At 39.9% G+C, this 22,507-nt stretch overlaps 1 protein-coding gene across 1 annotated transcript; it reads left to right on the top strand.

Annotated features, from left to right (window-relative positions):
* Window positions 1-15,882: 15,882 nt before the first annotated feature.
* LOC135463137 (probable E3 ubiquitin-protein ligase MID2) lies at window positions 15,883-19,579 on the top strand. The gene is made up of 5 exons (XM_064740454.1): window positions 15,883-16,574; window positions 16,976-17,071; window positions 17,763-17,993; window positions 18,488-18,510; window positions 18,769-19,579. The coding sequence occupies exons 1-5, from the start codon at window positions 15,906-15,908 to the stop codon at window positions 18,986-18,988; spliced, it is 1,239 nt and encodes a 412-aa protein (XP_064596524.1). The 5' UTR covers window positions 15,883-15,905; the 3' UTR covers window positions 18,989-19,579.
* The last annotated feature ends 2,928 nt before the right edge of the window (window positions 19,580-22,507 follow it).

The raw sequence follows: 22,507 nt of genomic DNA, 5'->3' as shown, positions 1-22,507 counted from the left end.
AGTTGAATCCACCTGGCACGTATATAAGCCGTGTTTTCTGTGCAGAGAGGAGGTATTTTTGCTGCATCCACTGGGAGCCAGGAGAGTGTGCGACGCTCTCGTATCGAGTCCATTATATTTATATGAGCTGGTGATGCCAGTTTCATTTGGGAGGACAGATTTTTATGCCGGCACCGTTTGTGTACCACAGTCGTACTGGTGTCTGGTTTATGTGAATTTCTGCGGAAGTCACGTTTATTGGTGTTCAGATCTTTATTATGATTGTACAGTGTGGACTGTGTAATTTGTTTAACACGCTGACCTCACCTGACCGACAAGGTCGTCAAGGACTCTAAACTGAAGTTTTCAGTTTTGCAAAGGACGTTCGTTCTGCCACAAGGTGACATTACTCTACGTCTCTGAACGGCTCGTTTGTGAGCTTCTACGGGAGCTGTGACTGTTCTAAAGTGGATTATACCTCCATGCCTGTATTTACCCTGTGTTGTGCTCTGCGGGTGTGACGTCATTCAAAGGCTTGACTGTTCCAGTTCTGTGTAACCTGTGTACTGTGTTCGCCTTCGCTAACCTGGCGAAGTACCTGTCTGGGACAATTTGTGACTTGTGTGAATTGTGTGTTTATCCCATGGTCTTTACGTTGGATCTCCTGGAACACGTTCCTTGGGATACAAAGGTGAACTGGAAACTTTTAAAGACCGGTAATACTGATGTGTATGTTTTTTATGTTGTTGTTGTTGTTGAACTGTCTGTAAAACTGTACGTCTCATTTTATATATAAAGCATTGTTTACATTGTAATATTGAGTCACTGAGTCTGTTTTCTGTTGCCGTTTTCAATACCGTAACAGTTACCGACTGTCAAACACTGTTTAGTTGGTCTGGTTGTCCTCACATCGACTCAAGGTAGACAGACCACTAAGGGTGTGTTCTTACATAGACTCTACCCTCAGGCTGTGGGTGAACCTCTAACACTGTCGATACGCCGTCAGGATATTTCGTTCTGACGGAAAACGAAGGATTTGGTTGAGGTTTATACTGTTTAATTATGTCGATTATATGATAGAAAAACTATGAGCTGCTCATACGTCAAAACTAAGGATTGTTTTTACATAAATGGTACTAAAAGTAAATCGAATCTTAAAATTATGTATGGATTTGCACACATTATCTTCAGCCTTACTATACGATATATAGGTTAAGTCCCCGTAACGCTGTATATTTTACAATTTTAAGACCCTTATGTAGGTGTAGCCATGAGCTGAAAGGTTACTTGTATCTCCACACTCTTCACACTGATAGCTCTAACTAATCTATAAGGCCTGCATGTACGTATACAGCCGTCCCGATTGGCCAACCTCTCATACCCTCAATTATCCGTGATCACTGGGCGACTCTCTAATGTCTGTGGACTTACTTTTACAGTCTACTTAACGTTACATATCTCCTATTCAAGCTTTTGGGGTGTGTTTAAATTGTCCCTGCTACATGCATTTGTCTCTGCATCCTGTGGGCAGGATTTGGTATATACATATAGCAATAACCATAAATGTTGTGAATGTAAAAATTGTCGATGGTAAAGTAATGCTGCAGACGAGATCGAGGCTGATTTGTTGTTCAAAATCTGAAGGGTAGTGCTGTAATTCAGAGTAGAAAACTTTTATATGTGCATTTTTTCTTCCCTTTTGTGTATCTTGAAGTTTCTGATGAATTTGTCAACACTTTTGATATAGAAATGTCAATTGGGCGTATTTGAACTAAATTACAGGGCAGGCTTCGATGTACACCTGCAGTCTTTGGCAATAAGTGATTTTATGATTAATTTTCAGAGTTCTCATTTGTAAGTGGTGGGAAAAGGTATTGTCTCCTGTGCTCTAATTATAGTGGCAAAATACTGGATAGCGAAACTGTTGTCAAGCTGCACTGCATCTTACCCGGAGATAATAATGAAAAAAAAAAAAAAAGAAACGGCGACAGACTTGGTTACAGAGGATCAAAATCGCCCGGTCCAATGCATCACATTAACCTCAAGGCTGTGTGACTTGTAACTTGCAAACAATGTGTCTACAGCATTATCGGTCCCTACCAAAATTCATCTGGGAGCCCCTCAGAAATTATCTATGTCTTTTCGACCATTACATTTGCTTGTAAATTGCTGCTATTTAGGCATTTACATGAGCAGTTAGAACAAAACCTTGACTGAGGTAAAATGACAAGAGGCCGTAGTTCACCGGTTACACTTCCGAGCTATCATACTGTCGTTGCTGCTCTTCCTTTTTTCACTCGCTATGCTGTACGTTTTTAAGTACTTTAATTCTTTTCTTTAATGTAAAATGTCATAATTTCGAGTGTACAGAAACAAAGTGTACTGAGTTACACAGCCAAAACACAGTGTAAATGACGTAACACAGCCAAAACACAGTGTGAATGACGTTGCATAGACAAAAAACAGTGTAAATGATGTTACACAGAAAAATACAGTGTAAATGACGTTACACAGAAAAAAACACAGTGTAAATGACGTTACACAGAAAAAAAACACAGTGTAAATGACGTTACACAGCCAAAACAAGTGAAGACTGACAGCATCATAACCCGTTCAGTGCATGTACCGACCACAAGTGTTGACGAATAGGCAAGCACGGTACAGTCAGTTAAATACACATAAACTCTCAATCCTTTGTTACCCTGTTCAAACCAGAAGTAATTTAAGACAATGATGAAAAAAAAAAAAACAGATATTACACAGGTTTCCCTAAATTTGCAATTTTTACATTATTTTTTATGACTCATGGATTTACTTTGCCAGAGTGTTTTGTGCAAAGACCACAAGTTCGAATTGTTATTGATGTAACAGAATTCTTTTGTGAAATGCCGGGAAACCTGGAAGCACAGTATGTCACATGGAGCCAATACAAACACCACAACACTTATAAGGTCTTAATAGGTGTTTTGCCAAGCGGACTGGTTACATTTGTGTCTAGGTTTTGGGGAGGCCGTGCTTCAGATAGGCATATTGTACAGAAAGCCAGTGGCCTATTTTTACCACATTTAGAAGGCAGTGACGTCATTCTGGCACACAAAGGATTTAGAGTGGGAGATCTCCATCCACCTGATATTGGTTTCAATTTGTCATCCAGTTGTCAGATGAGCTCCGAGGAGTTTTCCTGAGCTCAACAGGTTGCCCAAAGGAACTTTGTGGAGATGAAATGGAACAAAGCAAAAACTTCAACATTTTACAATCTGTGTAACCAGTGAGTGAAGTTCATAGTTTGAACAAATGACTAGGATTTGTTACACTCTGACAAATCTGTATGCTCTATTGTTAAACTGAGAATAATCGCAGTGTCATCAAACAATATCATCAATCACATGGATAAGTACTGTAATGTCAGACTCAGCACTCAATAAGTAACAGGTCACAAGGTTAAATATAATTTTGATGAATTTTGTCTTTGGCCTTATGTTGGTATATGTGGCAAAGGGCTGGGTTTATGTGTATTTAACCTTAGAGGTGTTTGTCATTCAATGGCTAGGACGGGTTTCAAACCCTTACTGCGACAAGGAATATGTGGCCCCCTTCTTCCAACGGCAGGTGGGGCCTTAGTGACCGATAGCGATCAACGACGCTGTGGCCATCTGCTCAGTTTAATGCCCGCTTAAGACCATGTGCTTATCTAAGTAAGATCCGAAGTGGTGTGTCGGGCTTAAGACTCATGCAGGACCAACCTGTTCTCAGCCACTGCGATCCCGGTCTCTTTAATTAAGGGCCGCAAGCAAGGGCTAACATCTACTCTCCTATGGGCTCTAACACATACACAAGAGATCTGGGACTATTATATTCATCGGGGACAAACGGCAGAGCTCTAGGTCAGCTGGTCTAGAGTGCTGTGTTCTTATTCTTTTCTCTCAGGAGACCCCAATGGGATAATGTCGCTTGAATTCAATGGGTAATTGTTTGGTTATAGGCTTATCTCATTATACTGGTTTCAGAAAAATCCATTCGACATTTCTCAACTATACTTCCAATGTGTTCTGCTTGGAACTAAACGTGATAACAAATATAAATGATTAGAACCCATCTACTGGAGTAATTTTTTGGGGAAACTGACTGGTTATTGAAATGTGACATTCACATAAAGTTGTACAAACCATTGTTGAGATGTCAAAGAGTGAAAATGTGTACAAACATATTCAGAGATTTGGCTCCCCTGCAAAATTCACAAGCATTTCCTAGAATTAAGTATTTCCTATTTTATACAATTTTGCTGTAAAGATGTTCAAAGCAATAGCTGGCCTCTTTTGTTTCTTTGTACAGACTCTAACCTCAGCTTGTGCACAAACCTCTAACATTGCCGACTGGATTATGCGTAGGTTTATACTGTTTAACTGTGTCGATGTTGTCACGAAATACCACACAGGGTGATGAGACGTTATTAAGGTTCTCGAGGTATACGGTCAGACAGCAACATGCGTATGGTCGTGGGTTTCATACGGGCCCCGGTATCCTCACACCATAATAATGGCTGCCGTGCGATAAATAAAATATTCTTGAGTCCGGCGTTAAACACCAATCAAATAAAAAAAATATATTATTAGAGGTAAACTGTTATTATTAGAGGTCATCTGTGAGCCATCCGATCAGATGCAGCTCAAACCGTACACTGTAAATCATGGCCATTGCTAAACACTTAAGTCTATGTGCACATTCTTGAGTTCTTGAGGTCGGCAAACACAACTCTATCGTTCATAACGTCAAAGCTAATGAATTTGTGTATACGCAAATGGTGTTAAAAGTAATTATTGCCTTCAGCCTTTTCTCCATTGTACATAGGTGTGGCTACGTCCCCGTAAGTCTGTCTCTTGTACAATGTTAAAATGCAAATGTACATACAAATATAAATGATCTGAACCCAACAGCTGAAGTAATTTTAGGAAAACTGGTATATTTATTAAAATACGAAATGATGTCATGGAATATAAATAAATGTGCAAAGCATATTTATCTCCCCTGATCAGATGACATATTTCTCAGAAGTAAGTATTTTCTATTTCAATCTGCGCAGTTTTGTCAAGTTGTGAAGCACAGTGAGATTTGTGTCGACAGGTAAGTGCTGTAAGACAAGGTACGTCTATTTTTTGTTGAGATGTTTTTATCAGGCGAGGGAGGGATTCTCGGACAGCATTTAATTGGTCTGGTCGTCCTCAAATGGACACGAAGTAGACGTATGACTTGGGGCGTGTCTATATGGACTCTACTCTTAGCCTGTGTGTGAACCTTTGACACTGTCAAAAGATTGTCAGAATATTTTCTTTTCAAAGAAAACGACTGATTTGGGTTCAGCTTCATACACTTTAATTATCCTGTGACTGTTTATGCAGTGCATTGGTACATTATTAATGTATTTTTCTAAAGCTTTGACCTTGAAAGGCATTCTATAGGGTTTACCTGAAGGTCGTTTGTTGCTGGTGACGTGTTGTCTTGGGTTGGGCCTTCATACATGTAAATAGCCAGAACAACCGGCCTGTATGGATCGCTGTTTACTTACTTACAATGTTCGCCTCTCTGCTCCAAATATAAAAACTATAAAAGTCAAACATTTATAGTTGGGATGTTCATGTTTTCATATTCCAAGCGAGGCAGCAACAAATACCATTTTTGAAGTCTTTGGTATGACGGGACTCGGGTTGATCTCTGGTCTCCCTACTTCGGGGCCTAAGGAATGTGTTACAGTATACAAGTAAATCGAATCTTAAACTTATGTACTGAATTGCACACAGGATATTCAGTGTTACTGGATTGAAAGGCTGCATTGTATTGTTAACTCCCCACTCAGCAAACATTAAAACCTCGCCCATTGATCACCAATAAATGGGGTGTATAACTTGACCCAGCTGAGCCAGTCAGGACAGCCATATACTGCATGTAGGTCGGCTGATATATTAGCTCGAGCTGTTTGGGTGAATATAGAAGTGACGCTAACCTACTTCTAACGTTTACCTGAGGTTACATATCTCCAATCCAGGCTTTTTGGTTGTCTCTAAACTGTTCCTGTCATAACACTGTATCTATTCGGACATGTACATCACACTTCTACGTTGGAGTGTGGTCAATATTTGCGGCTTAAATATTTTGTGTGATCAGTGTTGATTGCAGGGTATAGTAGCTCTGTGTAGTTCCTGACAATAACGTAATAAAATACTGGGAGCTGGGAGAATTTGATCTTAATTCATATTCGTTTTACTTTAAGTAGGAAATGTTTTCTCAACAAATAGGCCCAAACGAGGTTGTCCGCTCCTGTCTCAACAAATAGGCCCAAACGAGGTTGTCCGCCCCAGTCTCAACAAATAGGCCCAAACGAGGTTGTCCGCCCCTGTCTCAACTTGACTTTCATCAGAAAAAAATCATATTTTTCCACTGTCGACCATTCATCCAGTTCCACCTTTCCTTACACCATCTAACACACTTTTTCTTGTTCAATTCACGAACGTTCATTTCCTTTTTTCCAACTGAAGTATTTTATTACCTTAGTGCAGTCAAACGCCGCATATCGGAATATCGTGGCTATAAGTTAAAAACACGAGCCGCTTAATGGCTTTCGATATGGTAATGAAAACATCCTAAATGAAACAGAAATGTTTTATTTATATACATATATTATTTTATGATATAGGCCAGTGGCCCTTAAGTGACAGAAATCAAACAGACAACCACTTTGGGCCATTACCCTCCGTGTGTCACATAGAAGCAATAATAAATCTCATCAAATATCAGAATCGTTCAATAACACACAATACTCAGACATAAAAATATTTGGTTAATGTGCAGGCTGAGGATTTTACATCAAGGTAATACCAAGTTTTGGGAGATTAGTCACTCTCAAAAGCTGGCACAACGAATGCATGTCGTTTGTAGGAGATACATGAGTTGGAAAATGTTATAAAGTAACTGAACCCCTCGGCCTACAAATGTACATCACATGAATCAAGTGTTTTCTTGAAGAAAGGGATACTGTGTAATCAAACACCACCGCAGTACTTTATCATCATTTAAAGGGTGGTTTTATGACAGAAAAAAAGGAATTATATAGGTGAACCAAATTAAAAAAAATTAGCTTTATAAAAGAACATATCTTTTCTGCTTTGTCAGTGATGGATACTTCATATTTGAAGACTTTTGGGGATTACCTCATACCACTGTGTACAAAATTATATTGACTGGCGGAAGCCTGTACTGGAGGAAACTGAGTAACGGAACAAGTGAAGCTCTGAGGTTGTTACAGATATTACATGATCATTTAAACACGAATGACGAATGACTGGGACTTTTTTGCTTGTTACAATATCAATCCACAGAGTATGGTGAGGTATATTATTGATACTCAAAAAGGTTATAAAATTAAAATGAGTCGAGAAAGGAAGACGAATATATGCTATTGTGTACGAGTTGAGAATATTAAAGCTGATACTAATTATTATTGTCTTTACGTATTATTTCTGTGGTTTAAAAGCTGTTGTTTATAGTACATATGTTAATAATATTGGTGGTTGTTTTGTACGGGTGCGAAGTATTGATTAGAATACGGGTACATAGATCTACATCCATGTGTATTAACACGGTTTCTGTTTGTTTGTTTTCTTCATTTGCAGAATGAGGTAAAATAATATGACACACATACTGTATGTACCATAATGTGTCATAATATGGATCAATACGAGTCCTTTATGTACATGATATGTTTTTATGCCTTACAGATATAGAGCCAAAATTCACAAAATGGAGGTTGAGATTATGTTTTAGCTATTAACAGTAATGCTCTATTACAGATTTATAGGTTTAGATAAATATAGACAGCTTCCATGCATATACCTGTTTTGTTACGTGGACAGAAATGAAATATCATGATTTTGGCCACTGGTGAAGGTTATACATCACCCAGAACTAATATCCCTGATGGGTAAAATAGTTCAGAAGTGTGTAGATGAACAGTTGCAACAACATACATGCAGGTGCTCGTCAAAATTGAAATATGATACCTCATGGCTTGTGAGTTGTCTTTTTCCTGTCAATCAAATATATTGCTTGTATTGAAATGTATTTGCACAAGATCCTCAATATCTCCTTGCTCCCACCAAAATGCTGACCGCTGAAATATTCTTGAGTACGGCATTAAACACCAATCGAATAAATAAAGAAATCATTACTGGTACCATCCTGGAATTTTGATTTCCCGTTCAAATGCATGTAGTTGGAATTTAAGTTGAATTTTTGTCAACTATTTCTTTGTGTTTAGTGCAGTATAAAAAGCCAAGAAGAAAATATTCGAAAAAGGCACGTCAGGTGCAGGTATGTATATAGCCTTCAGTTTTTAAATATTTCTTTCATTTTTAGAAAACTTCTATTATGTTGATAATTCGAATAGAACTGAAAAAGGAGACATGGGAAGTGTGTTGGGTTATGTACAATTTTTATTAACTTGGTGCTACATGATCATTATACATTACCAGTTTCAGTTAACAAGATTCACACTTTGTTTTACTATATTCTCCTTTTTTTCCGAAGGACTGCTTTGTAGAATGTATATTGACCATTTTAGACATGTACACAGTACAGTGTTCAATGAGCACCGTCAGTTGTCAAACAAATACCCTCCAAAAAGTTTACAAACAAATAAAAATGACCCATTTTCATTCTTGCTGTTGTCTAGAAATTAACATACACTGTTTTGGCACTTTAACAAGATTGGCTTGGTATTATTTGGTGTTTAATATTTATACTTGGCCTGAGTTAATTGAAATCTGAAGATTGCAATGTATAATGGTACTTCCTCTAATAAGGTCTACAGGAGATATACTTGTTAATTATTTAATTTGATTACTGATTTGCGTCACACTCAACAATATTTCACTTATTAATATGGCAGTGGCCAGCATTATGGTGGCATTGTGGAGGTATAATAGAGGTACATCACAGGTATACACATGTGATCTGAGGTGAAGCTGCGATATACTTGAGGTGTATATGAGATATACTGCAGGTGTATTTGAAGTACTGCCAATTGTGCAAATTAATATCTAAAGTAAACCTAAAGTACACCTCAGTTAGCTTAGGTAAGAAAACGGGATGTTTGAGGTGTACCTGAGGTATAACATAGGTATATGGTAGGTATATATACAGGTGTATCTGAGATATAACCGGCATATGCTGTAGACAAGGTGCACGTACCAGATTTAACGCACTGTGTTCACTTTTACAAATTCTGCACCACCAAGCACCAATCCATGTATAATTGAGTTGTTTTCCCACAGCTTAGAAAATGCACATTGTTAGGGTCAGCCATCTTGGAATAATTATGGGCTAGTATATTCATGCTTTCTGACTGGTCAATATTAGCATAGAAAATGGCAAGTAAGTATAGCCTGGTGTCCTTCTGCCATAATGCTGGTTGCTGTTGCTTTATAGAAATAAATATGTTGAGTTAACATATTTTTAATTCTGTTGTCACCATTTTGTTTGAAGTAAAATGTCTTAATTTGATATCTTCTTATTACACTTTTAAAGTAGCTGAGATGCACCTTGATGTACCTAGATTCTAGTGCTAAAAGTTGGCTGAGGCCACTGTGGGTTTCGGACCTGTGTCTTCAGAGTCATGCACCAAATGGCCAGCAACACCTGTTCACCGTCTAGACCACTCGACCAATAGGCCGTCCACAAAAATAGAATATTCAGAAAGTGTAGTCCCTATTAACCATAATACTGTTACTTAATCCACTTTCTAAAATGACATCTAAACCTGTCTAACAAACAATAGTATTCATTTTGTATTCCCTTTGGGTTTCTTGTACATGTATGTCTGATGTGTGTTTGTGTTCACTATGGGTTTGTTGTACATACTTCTAATACATTTTGAGAGCCTCCGTGGCTCAGTTGGTTAGCGCGCTAGGAGCCTCTCACGAACGCAGTAGCTGTCCAGCTCATGTTGACTTCCTCTCCGGCCATAAGCATGATGGTCTGGCAACAACCTGCGGATGGTCATGGGTTTCCTGCCATCATAATGCTTGCCGCTGTCTTATAAGTGAAATCTTATAAAATATAAAGACCAATCAAATAAATAAATAATAAATGTTGATCTCTTGATGTGCTATGTGTACGTCTGATGCATATTTCGTTCCCTGTGGATTTGCGTCACATGACATATTTACCCAATAGCGAGCTTGTACAATTGTCAAACGATACATGTCTAACAAACAATAGTATTCATCTTGTATTCCCTTTTGGGTTTTTTGTACATGTATGTCGGATGTGTTTTGTCTTCACTATGGGTTTTTTCTAAGTACATCTACTACATTTTGAGCTCTTTGTGGGTTTCCTGAACGTCTGATTCATTTCACGTTCTCTCTGGTTTTCTGTCACAAGACATTTTCACCCAACAGCGAGCTTGTACAATTGTCAAACGAGAAAGTTTCCGTTATCACCCTGAATGTGCCTAGGCTTTGTGGAAATGCAGTTTAATTTTCAGCTCTATCGAATCAGTGGTTCTGGAGAGGAAGATTTGTTTAGTTTAAAAGAAATCCAATATGGCCGCTAAGTCAGTCGACCAAATGTCACCAAATGTCAAAAAGCACAACTTCAGATACTTTCCTAAAACATTCTAAAGTTTCAGGAATGTACCATTGGTCGTTTTCTCATAAAATGTATCACATAACTGTCGGGAATAATAATAATTCGACCAGATATAATAGAGGTTGAAGCCTAGGGATTCAAGCCTGTATGTCTGCGGATGGTCGTGGGTTTCCCGGGCTTGACCGTTTGCGTCCACCATAAAGCGGGCAGGCGTCGTATAAATGAAATATTCTTGAGTACGGCGTAAAACACCAATCAAATAAATAAATAAGTACATCAAGATTGTATGGCTTGAAGCGCTAATAACAATAGGTTTTGCAAACTTTTGGAAGCATAAAAATACAACACTGCAGTGATGTTAACTGTTATATATTAGACGTTACTGGTCTAGAATTAGCTGTCCCTCAAAAACTGAATTATAAGAGGATTTGTATGTGATTTCCTATGTTTACCTGGATCAGATATTTATTTAGGTTTTGGAAAAAGCTGAGAAGGAAATTCCTGAAAAGACACACGAACTATATCCTCTTATTTGACGTTACCTTCTAAATAAATTACTGCACACGAGTATCAAATCATCTATCTGCATATATTTACACATTGCAGTCGTAGGCAAGGCTTCTTGGATGTACTGTAAGCTTTGTAGCTCATGGACTGTATACTGTACACACCTACTGTATACTAAAGATTGGTTAGCCGCAACGTATAAACTCTCTACGGGTGAGGTTCTAAAGGCACCAAGGCTGAGCCTCAAACCCTGGTCATGGACAGGATCGCACATTTTTAGATACGATTTCCTGGCGGAATCGTAAATGATGGAACCAAGGTCAATTTAGGCCTCACAAAAGATCGATGTAAATTTAATAAAACTGACCGCTCAGTACATAAGTCAAGACTAGACTTTGCTATATACGACCTTAATTATGTTCAGATCCTTACTTATACGTCGTTTTGGGAATTGGCCTTACGATTGTTGACCTCGAGTGTCCATCTTGGATGACGGCTGGCATACAAATGTCTGTTTCGACGCATAGATTTTTTCATTTAGCTTTAAGCATTTTAACATGGAGGGAAATGAGGAATTTGCTATCATCTATGACTCCTGAAAATCTGTTTTCAGATCTCAATTTTAACTTGTTTACCCTAAAATCTTGAAGTGGAAATGAAGATCCGTTTACAATAAAAATGCATATCGATGGTTTTAGATGTAGAAAATCTAAAATCATGTTCAACTGCCCATTTCTTGGTGTTATTGAGAGAAAACTGCAGCAGTCTTGCCGATGTTATTCATATTTTAGAACGGTAGCATATACGGAAATCATCAACTGTACATATAAAGAACCTTCTGTACCATATGTTTAAGTTTTTCACAAGCTATTAAGTTTGAAGCTAAACAGTGTTGGTGACAGTATGCTACCCTGGAATACGGTAATTTTTGCTCATCAAAAAACCTAAACTGACGATAGCTGACGATAAGATGAAAGCTCTGATAAATAATCATAAGCGATAAGTCCCATATCTGAGAGGCCTTTTAAAACACCTTATTTCCATGCGGCGTCGTAGTTCGGTGACGTTTTCAAGGTCGAAAAATAGTGACACGTTTTGTTCATTATTTTTTTTATCATTACGAATAAAAGTTTCAATTCGACAAATTTTAGATCGACTTTGAGGAAAACCACATTTAATATTAGATAGTAAAGTGTTGGTTTCTAAATACCAAAGAAGTCTATCATTTATTATTCGTTCCATACGCTTAACCACGCTGATAAGAGCTATGGGACGTTAATTAGACTGTTCATTATGACCCTTACCCGGTTTTAGAACCAGGATAATACACTCCTCCCTTCATGAGGGTGGAAAACTTACCACTAATCCAAATATCATGATTAAACAAGCCCAAGATCATAATGTGGAGAATTGGTCAGCATTTTCAGTGCTGACAACTAAAGATTTAGGACGTCCTGCAGCAAAACAATGTTATTGCTCTAGGTAAAGCTTTTGATAATTGCGCTGGAGATGTTTAATGAATTCATTTATTTATTTGATTGGTGTTTTACTCCGGACACAAGAATATTTCACTTATATGACGACCGCCAGCATTATGGTGGGAGGAAACTGGGCAGATCACGGGGGACACCACGACCATCCGCAGGTTGCAGTCAGACCCTCTCACGTATGAGCCGAAAGGAAGAGAGCCTAGGCTGGATTTGTACTCACAGCGACCGCGTTGGTGAGATTCCCCTGGGAAAAGGCATCGCGCTGACACACTAACCTCCTCGGCCCCGAGATGTTATAAAAACTCAGTCCAGAGATGCCTTGACTGAGTGTACAGTCAGATGCCGACGTAGATTTATTGACAAGTTAGTTAATTCTTTCACAGATATTGTTTTAGGTTTACCGTCACCAATCATCGGCAAGTCAGTGATATTTGAGTGTCAACACATGTTGATACTCTCCACACTGGCGAATGAGGTTTTCAGGACACCGTTCGCGGAAGAGATAAGGTGACGTGCTTTTTGAATTGTTTCTTTCGAGGTAATGACCTGTTTCTCTTTTATAAAGACAAGACAGTCCATAGAGGAGGTCATATACGCTTCGTCGTAATTTTAACGTTTTATTGTCTTAATACAGGCAAAGCATATTAGGTTTGTACAGATCTACTTTGGCGGTGTAGAGATCGACTGAGGAAAAGAGGGGTTATCAAATGGCGATAAGTATCATCGTCTTTTTTATGTTGCGTATCGCTTGACATTTACACACCCTTGTGATTTTAGTTCGGAGCATATCTGCTCCAACCAGTTAGCCAAACTGGGCCAACCCGATTTTCAGTCTCTAAAGAAGAGCCGAAGTGAAGTGTTGGGCTTGAAAATCTCGCAAGACCGTTCTCTTCAAGTAAGGGTCGCAACCCAGGGCAAATAGGTAGGCTTATTTCTCTATGGTCCCTCACACAAATATAGGAGATGTGAGTGTATATTTCACCGAGCCCTCACTGTAGAGCTCCAGGTAAGGCGCCCTTTACGACAAGCTTGCCAAGCCGTACTATGTAAATAACGGCCATTGCAATGGCCATCATTTTAAAGATTATGTGCACATTCTTGAGTTGTTGAGGGAACTGTGCTACAATTGTGGAGATGTCATGTAGTATAAATGTGTACAAGCATACTGAGGGATTTAACTCCCCTGCTCGGATGACCTATTTCTCGGAACCAAGTAGTTTCTGTTTCAATCTGCGCGGTTTTATCAAGTAGTAAAACACGGTGGGAATAGTGGCGACAGGTAAGTCTTGTAAGGTGGGGTAGGCCTGTTGTTATGTCGGGATATTTCTATCAGGCGAGGGAGTTGTCTTTACTTGATCGTGTGACCAGCTCTCATACAGAATGTAAATGGTCTGCTCATCCTCACGAAGTCGACGTACGATTAAGGGTGTGTGTCTCTGTATAGACTCTACTCTCGATCTGTGTGTGAAACTCTGACACTGTCTATAAACAGTTGGAATATTTTCTTCTCAAGAAAAACGACTAATTGAATTAGGGGCAAGTTCACACTGTCCAATTATGTCGATCTTTTCACAATATAAACAGGGCGATAGTACGTTATTAATGTATTTTTCTGAAGCTTTGAACTTGAGAAGCATTATGTAGGGTTTTGCTGAAGGTCGTTGCTCGCCACTGACGTGTTGTCTGGGGTTGGGCCTACATACATGTAGATAACCAGAGCAACCGACATGTATGGAAGGCTGTGTGTTTACTTACAACGTTCGCCTTTCTGCTCCAAATATAAAAATTTTAACAGTAAAAAAATCATGGTTAGGATGTACATGTTCTCATATCCCAAGCTGAAGAGTAAGAAATACCATTTTCGAAGTCTTTGGTATGACGCTACTCAGGTCTAAGGTCTCCCGACTTGGAGGCGAGCTCAAACCTAAGGTATGCACTGAACTGCAGACAGGGTTTTCAATGTAACAGAACTAAAAGGCTACATGGATTATTAACGTGCCACTCAGCAAACACTACAACCTCGCCCATTGATTACCAATAAAGGGGTGTGTAACTTGACACACCTAAGCCAGTCAGGACAGCCGTATACTCCATGTAGGTCGGCTTATATATTAGCTGGAGTTGTTTGTGTGCAGATAGAATGGACACTGACCTTCCACAGTGTACATGAGTTACATATCTCCTGGGGGTTGGGGGTGTCTCCGTGGCTCAGTCGGTTTGCGCGCTAGCGCGACGCAATAACCCAGTTTCTTCTCACCAATGCGGTTGCTGTGAGTTCAAGTCCAGCTCATGCCGGCTTCCCCCTGGCCGTGCGTGGGAAGGTCTGGAAGCAACCTGCGGATGGTGGTGGGTTTCCTCTCACTATATTGCTGTTCGCTGTCGTATAAGTGAAATATTCTTGAGCACGTCGTAAAACACCAATCAAATAAATAAATAAACATATCTCCAACCCAGGCTTTGAGTTGATACGGTGCTATGACAGGCTGTCCCTGTTATAGCGCTGTATCTAATCGGTCATGTACTTCACACATTGGAACGGAGTCAACATTTTACGGTTTAATCGTCTTGATTGATAAGCAGGTGTATTGTAGTCTTTACTTCTGTGCTTTATAAAAAAAAAACACTGGGAGCTGGAATACAAAATTTGACCTTGGTTTATAACTGTTTTAATATAAGTAAGAAATGCTCGTGTCACTATTAGTAATGTCGTGTTGATTATATCTGTTATATATTGTATAAACTTCTGTAGATAGAGATATTCCAGAGGTTTGGCCCAATTATCATACAGTATATAGGGTCAAGTTACCATCATAGACACTGTAGTCAACAGGCTTGGCTAGACAATATACATTTAAATAGCGATAATCTCGTTTTTGCACTCAGACTTGCTAATTATGGATTGGAGCTATATATCTATCGAATATTACTATAAAACACCTCTGCCCAAATTAGCCTGACCAGATTTTTGCCAAAAAGCGCAATAAAAGGAAGAATGGCCAAATTTCTAACTGAACAGAATGGATTCCTTCTCAGGAAAGCGAGGTTTGCATACTCTCCTCGTGCATGTATAGACACTTTAATGCTTCTTAAACGAGAATTGGAGAATAGCGATCAAAAGTACTGTACTCAGTGTGTTGTGGGAACACGGGAACAGATGGAGGTTTTGTGCTGTCTTGAACGTTAATGATTTTGTAAATAGGAACATTCTTATAGGTGCCTGTCTGAGCGATTTACCGTTTTTGTTGCAGGAAAATAAAAACCAAAAAAAAAACAACAAAAAAACAACCAATAATGGCCGAAAGCATGCAGAAGCGGGATGATGATCTCATCTGTTCGATATGCATGGAAACATTCCGGAAACCAGTAATGCTACCCTGTCAGCACAGTTTCTGTAGGGAATGCATTGATTCGTATGCTGGCAAGTTCAAACATGTAAAGACAAACGAGAGCCCCGGCAGCACTGGGTATGAGGACGTTCATCAGTTGATAGCGTGCCCTTTGTGTCGGGCATCGACCAGTCTGGGGAAAGAAGGTGTGGCTGGTCTGCCTCCTAACTTTCATCTAGCAGAAATTGTGGAGAGGTTCTCATCTGGTGTAAATGTTGAGGATGACATCCCATATTGTTCTCTGTGTGAGGAAGGTAATCACGTCAGAGCTGTCAAATTTTGTACCAACTGTGGTGTGTTCTACTGTGGGGACTGTCTTGCTATTTGTCACCCAATGAGGGGCCCTCTGAAACGTCACCAACTGATTTCGTCCCAGGAGTACCTCTCCCAGGAAACCTCACAGGGTCAAGTCAGCAGGGACCACCAATCAACCCAGCAGCCGTCGTGTGCGAGACATGGTCAGCCATTCGGCTTGTACTGTGAACCGTGTCGGATGGTGATCTGTATGGGGTGTGTGGTTGAGCATCAGGGACACGCTATGCGGGATATACCATCAGCAGCTGAGAATAACAAGGTAATGTGAAAAAGATATTCGTATATCAGCCATCAACCGAAATGGAGTCAATACTCGTGTGGTCATTTCCCAAAACGACTATTAACACAAACCACGAAAAACTAAGAAATTGTGTGAGTTCAAAATTACTTTGGAATCATGCAAAGAAAAGTGATAAACAGTTTTCAACGATGTTAGAAAGAAGCAAGGAATGTTCTGGGCGAATAACTTAAATCACTATCTAAATCGTGTACCATGCTAGTATATAAGTCGATAATCAAAATAAATATGGCATGATTTCGAACTGTTTACTGACCTAAAATTTATAATGTGTATTGAAGAATGGGACATTTTGTCCTGTACTGTAGTGAGTCATTTGAAAGGCGGATTTTTTTAATGTAGCGTTTTTTTTTCCATTACAGCCAGCTGTTTTGAGCAGGACTAATGAACTGGAGAAAGTCTTTGGGGAAACTAAGGAATCACTGTCAGGAGTTCTGAGGCTGCACCGTAAGATACAGGTTGGTATTTTCCATGACACCTGTTCAATCTCATGTTGTTGTGGCTCATTTTGGCTATGTAGAATATTGCTATTAAAGCTTATTTTGTCACATATTATATATGTAGATTACAATTAAAGAGTTAAATTCTAATATTGACGACTTTTTATCAGAACTTAAACAGTGGAATACACGGACTGATGCGCTGATGTATTTGTGTAAAGGACAAGTCTATTTAATTATTTCTGGCTTGTCTGATCAGACTATCGTATCATTATTATGACTTTCTTCTCAGTGACACACACGCGATATGCCCAACTCAGACAACTTCATTTGATATATCATCGCCCATCATACGCTGTCATAATAATATCTATAATATATACACGTACACCATTTGATCTGATGGGGCGACAACGTTCGTGTTTAAACCAGCCCGAGGTGTCTGAGGTTGGAAGCATCTAAGGCTTCATCATGCTCGGAGCATCAGTTTTGATGGCACGACCCTTTTAGAGGTTGACCGACGTACCTTTGGGGTTTTGAGTAGACACTTACATGTACATCACTGGATTAAAGGGAAATCCCCTCCACCCCGGAGACACATTGTTATGTGGCGCAGATAGTTCACCCTTTTACACATACATATATAACTTCTTGAACACGCAGTTCTAAAGGTCTGGATGAGGTAATGAACGAATTTTCTGTTTCGCAGGAAAACCAGAAGCTTCACACTCAGGAGGTAGAAAAGGCTTATCGTGCAGCCTTGGGAGCCTTACAAGCCTGGAGGCAGCACTCCTTAGATGGCTTAAAAACCAGCTATTCACAGTGGAGTGTCGAGTGCAGCGCCATATTCAAACATTTACAGCTACAGGCTCAGGAAATGGAGAGGATAGTACGGGCTTCCAAAGACTTATTAGCATCAATGGACGTGGAGTTTTTGCAGGTAAGTCAAGCATATAAGTCACAATCTCTAACATTAGTTTAGTTGCCTCTACTACAGACGTTACCTAAGAACCAAACCACCCTTAGGAACTGTGATCAGGTATTCAAATCCACCTCATGCTGCCAGATCTGCTAAAGTTTTAGATCCTGAGTTCAACAGCTTTATTATGCTCAGTGGTACCCATCGGTCCGATTAAAGCAATAAAGTACCAACATGTAATGTCAAAAAGAAAATATTGTTTGCTGTTTTTTTTTTAAATAAAACAAGGTTTGTATGTAAATAGATTTGCAAATAAGGGGAAATTGTATTGTATGAAGCACAATGGAATTTATTAAGCGGAATTGAGAGCTGATGTGGGTTATGTATAAGATCAGGGAATGGTCTAAATGTTGTAGGTAAAAGCCATGGGTGCCTGTGTACTGTGTGTCTCTGGAGAGGTATTTGTTTCTTCTTTACGTGATTTTATATGTAGGCTCAATTCTGTTTGTTGACAGGGTTCCACGGACTTCACCAAAACGTATGTATAAATGTGTTATACCTCCCCATGTTTGTTATACATGCGCACGCGACTATTGTCAGCAGATGTGTTTCTGTAAGCTGTAGTTGTCCAAAACATGACTCAAGTGTGAGATATATCTAATGTTCAATCTTACGTTTGTCCAGACAAAATTAGATCTAAACTACTAGGAATAGTACATCATGTCATTCTTATAACTGCGCGGACACAAGATCACTACACGACTGTGTCTCTTTGTTTTCTCTCCTCTTCTGGCAGAACTGATGACCAGCTGAAAGGGGTAAGATCAGAACTGGAGAAACATGAGGTCAGCAGACAGAAGCTTCTAGCTTCTGTACAACATGACCAAGTTGTTCCTAGACAGGTGACTGTGAAAGAAACAGTGCAAGAATGTCAGGACTTAGAAGCAGCAGTCGGTGGACAAATATCTCCCCTACGTGTTACAAGTAAGTTCTTATGTATAAAAGGCATACAGTAGGGTGTGATTAGACGACATAAAGAACTGAAGTGTTTACATTAGTGTGTGCATCGAAGACACAAACAAAAATGGAGAGGACGAATGGCTGTCTACTTGCAAAACACACGATAGACTCTGTTAAGAAATCAAACCGATATGTCGTGGGCGTGCCAAGAAAATGAACAGTATTCCAAGACAGACGAAAGTGAGAAGAGTTTGCAAAAAGTACAGATAGTATAAACCATACACAATAATGTTAGGCAAGAGATAGGGTAGGTAAAAGGATGCTAACTAATGTGAGGTATACAGTAGTGTGTGCCCGGAATATACAAATTATTGTCAGATATACAGTATGGTTTGCCCAGAGTACAGTAGGATGTGCACAGAAGACACAAGCTAATGTGAGATATACAGTAAGGTGTGCACATAAGACACAGGCTAATGTGAGTTATACAGTAGGATGTGCACAGAAGACACAGGCTAATATGAGATATAGAGTAGGGTGTGCACAGAAGACACAGGCTAATGTGAGTTATACAGTAGGATGTGCACAGAAGACAGGCTAATGTGAGATATACTGTAGGATGTGCACAGAAGACACAGGCTAATGTGAGATATACAGTAAGGTGTGCACATAAGACAAAAGGCTAATGTGAGATATACAGTAGGATGTGCACAGAAGACACAGGCTAATATGAGATATACAGTAGGGTGTGCACAGAAGACACATGCTAATGTGAGTTATGCAGTAGGATGTGCACAGACGACACAGGCTAATGTAAGGTATACAGTAGGGTGTGCACAGAAGACACAGGCTATTGTGAGATATACAGTAGGGTGTGCACGAAAGACACAGGCTAATGTGAGGTACAGAGTAGGATGTGCACAGAAGACAAAGGCTAATGTGAATTATACAGTAGGGTGTGCACGGAAGACACAGGCTAATGTGAGATATACTGTAGGGTGTGCACAGAAGACACAGACTAATGTGAGTTATACAGTAGGCTGTGCACAGAAGACATAGGCTAATGCGAGTTATACAATAGGATGTGCACAGAAGACACAGGCTAATGTGAGGTATACAGGAAGGTGTGCACAGAAGACACAGGCTAAGGAGAGTTATACAGTAAGGTGTGCACAGAAGACACAGGCTATTGTGAGTCATACAGTAGGGTGTGCACGAAAGACACAGGCTAATGTGAGGTACATAGTAGGATGTGCACAGAAGACACAGGCTAATGTGAGATATACTGTAGGGTGTGCACAGAAGACACAAACTATTGTGAGTTATACAGTAGGGTGTGCACAGAAGACATAGGCCAATGCGAGTTATACAGTAGGATGTGCACAGAAGACATAGGCTAATGTGAGGTATACAGGAAGGTGTGCACAGAAGACACAGGCTAAGGTGAGTTATACAGTAGGGTGTGCACAGAAAACACAGGCTAATGTGAGTTATGCAGTAGGGTGTGCACAGAAGACAAAAGGCTAATGTGAGTTATACAGTAGGATGTGCACAGAAGACACAGGCTAATGTGAGGTATACAGTAGGGTGTGCACAGAAGACACAGGCTAATGTGAGGTTTACAGTAGGGTGTGCACAGACGACACAGACTAATGTGAGGTACACAGTAGGATGTGCACAGGACATTCAGATTAATGTACAGTTGGCCCAGAAGTCACAAAAAGAGGAAGGTACATAGTAGAATTATATATCAGCAGCTGCAAAATTAGATCAGAACAGATGGTAGTGAAGGCATCGGTGTCTACCTTGTATTTACAAATCAGCGCGTGTAATGTTAGATCAGGACTGGTGTTTGTGTATTCTGTGGTGTCTGGGTGATGTTTACCCCATGTGTACAAGAGCAGGTGTACACTCTTAGAGCAGGACAGATAACATATTGCACCCAATTTTTTGTGCTTTACGCCGTACTCAAGAATATTTCACTTAGACGACGGCGGCAAGCATTATGGTGGGAGGAAACTGGGCATAGCCGGGTTTAAACCCACGACCATCTGCAGGTTGCTGGAAGACCTTTCCACGAACCGCCGAAGAGGAGGCCAACATGAGCTGGACTTGAACTCACAGAGACCGCATTGCCTGGTGAGAGCCTTCTGTTTCATTACGCTGCGCTAGCGCGCTAACCAACTGAACCACGGAGGCCCCCTAATTATTACTGACACATGTATTCAAGTAAAAATTCGCCATTCTTTCCTAGATTCAAATGTAGTCAAACACTTATTTTAAAGGGGAAAAAAGAGAAAAAATGCCCTCATATCTGTTTCTTTTTTAATGTTAAAGGATATAGATTCCATGTATAAGAGTATGAGGTTTACATGTCCTTCCTCCCTGAATATAAGTTTGTTGTTAATATTTAAATATTTAGGTATCTTTAAAAAAAATGGCAAATTGAAGAAAATTTAAAGAGACTACTTCTGGTGGATTAAATAGTCTTTGGGGGTATTGTGACAATGAAAGCCACTTGGTAAGTTATTTGTGGCGAGTTACCTCCCTTATTACACAGACGGCTTCGGTACTCCACGAATGACAACAGGCCTACTGCAGCTTGATAGTGAATTGAGTGTTCAAATGTGCCATAACTGACAACTAAAACCAATATCTGGATAGAGGAAGGTATTATTCTTGTTGTAAGTGATAAGTTTTAAACAAATTAGATCGCTAAAAGCCTGTATTTTAACCCAGTACTTAGTCTATGTCTATGTCGCACCCGTCATTTAGTCATGGATACAGTTCTTGTCGAAGCTCAACTCTTTTAAACTGGCTGAAAATGACAGAGATCTGTATATAAATTACATTCATGTCAAAAATATATGTCATTTTATTTCAAGAGATTGTGTTGAGCAAGTAAAACCACGGTATGTGTACAGGTATTTACACCTCAGTCTTACAGCGTGTGTTTATGGTTTGCTGTTGTTTATGCTGCTTCTGTTGTGTTTTTGCAGAGCCGACGCTGAGATTCACAGAGACAGACGACAGTGAGTTGAGAATCACTGACAGCGGCTGTGTGGTAAAGGCTGAGGGCTTGTCCTGGGGGATGTGGAGGTGGTGGAGAGTTGTGACAGACGGGCGTTACCAGACGGGCAGGTTCTACTGGGAGATACACATCACCTGTTCACATGGCTGTAACTGTCGTGTAGGAGTTAGACAGGAGAGCTGTGATGTGAGTGAGGAGACAGACCGTGGCCGTAACTCCTGGTACATTGAGATGGTGTACCGTGGTGATGAGGTCTGGTGTTATAGTGACTGTGGTGGTGGTGAGATCAAACCTGGCTATCTACAGTACAGACGTTACACACGACCTCCTCACCTGGGTGTGTACCTGGACTGTGATGACCACACACTGACAGTCCTGGACTGTGACAACAACCAGGTAATGTACACTGTCAGTGATGTTATCGTCACAAAGCCTCTCGTGCCATCGGTTGAGTTTGTCGGGTATGGATCTGTGTCTGCTCGTCTGGTAACGGGTGACTCTGTGACTCTGCCTCCTGTTCTCTGTGATATGATAAGCACTTCCT

The sequence above is a fragment of the Liolophura sinensis genome, chromosome 2, assembly GCF_032854445.1.
Source record: "Liolophura sinensis isolate JHLJ2023 chromosome 2, CUHK_Ljap_v2, whole genome shotgun sequence".
NCBI classification, from domain to species: Eukaryota; Metazoa; Mollusca; class Polyplacophora; order Chitonida; family Chitonidae; genus Liolophura; species Liolophura sinensis.
The sequence above is the reverse complement of the archived record's forward strand: the minus strand, read 5'-3'. Positions and strand labels throughout refer to the sequence as shown.

What these genes read in the sequence shown, in the direction of transcription:
- LOC135463137 (XM_064740454.1), top strand. Translation starts at nt 15,906, where the DNA reads ATGGCCGAAAGCATGCAGAAGCGGGATGATGATCTCATCTGTTCGATA. An exon ending in TGGACGTGGAGTTTTTGCAG is followed by an intron (nt 17,994 to 18,487) that starts GTAAGTCAAGCA and finishes GTTTGTTGACAG; the next exon opens with GGTTCCACGGACTTCACCAA. An exon ending in TCCACGGACTTCACCAAAAC is followed by an intron (nt 18,511 to 18,768) that starts GTATGTATAAAT and finishes CTCTTCTGGCAG; the next exon opens with AACTGATGACCAGCTGAAAG.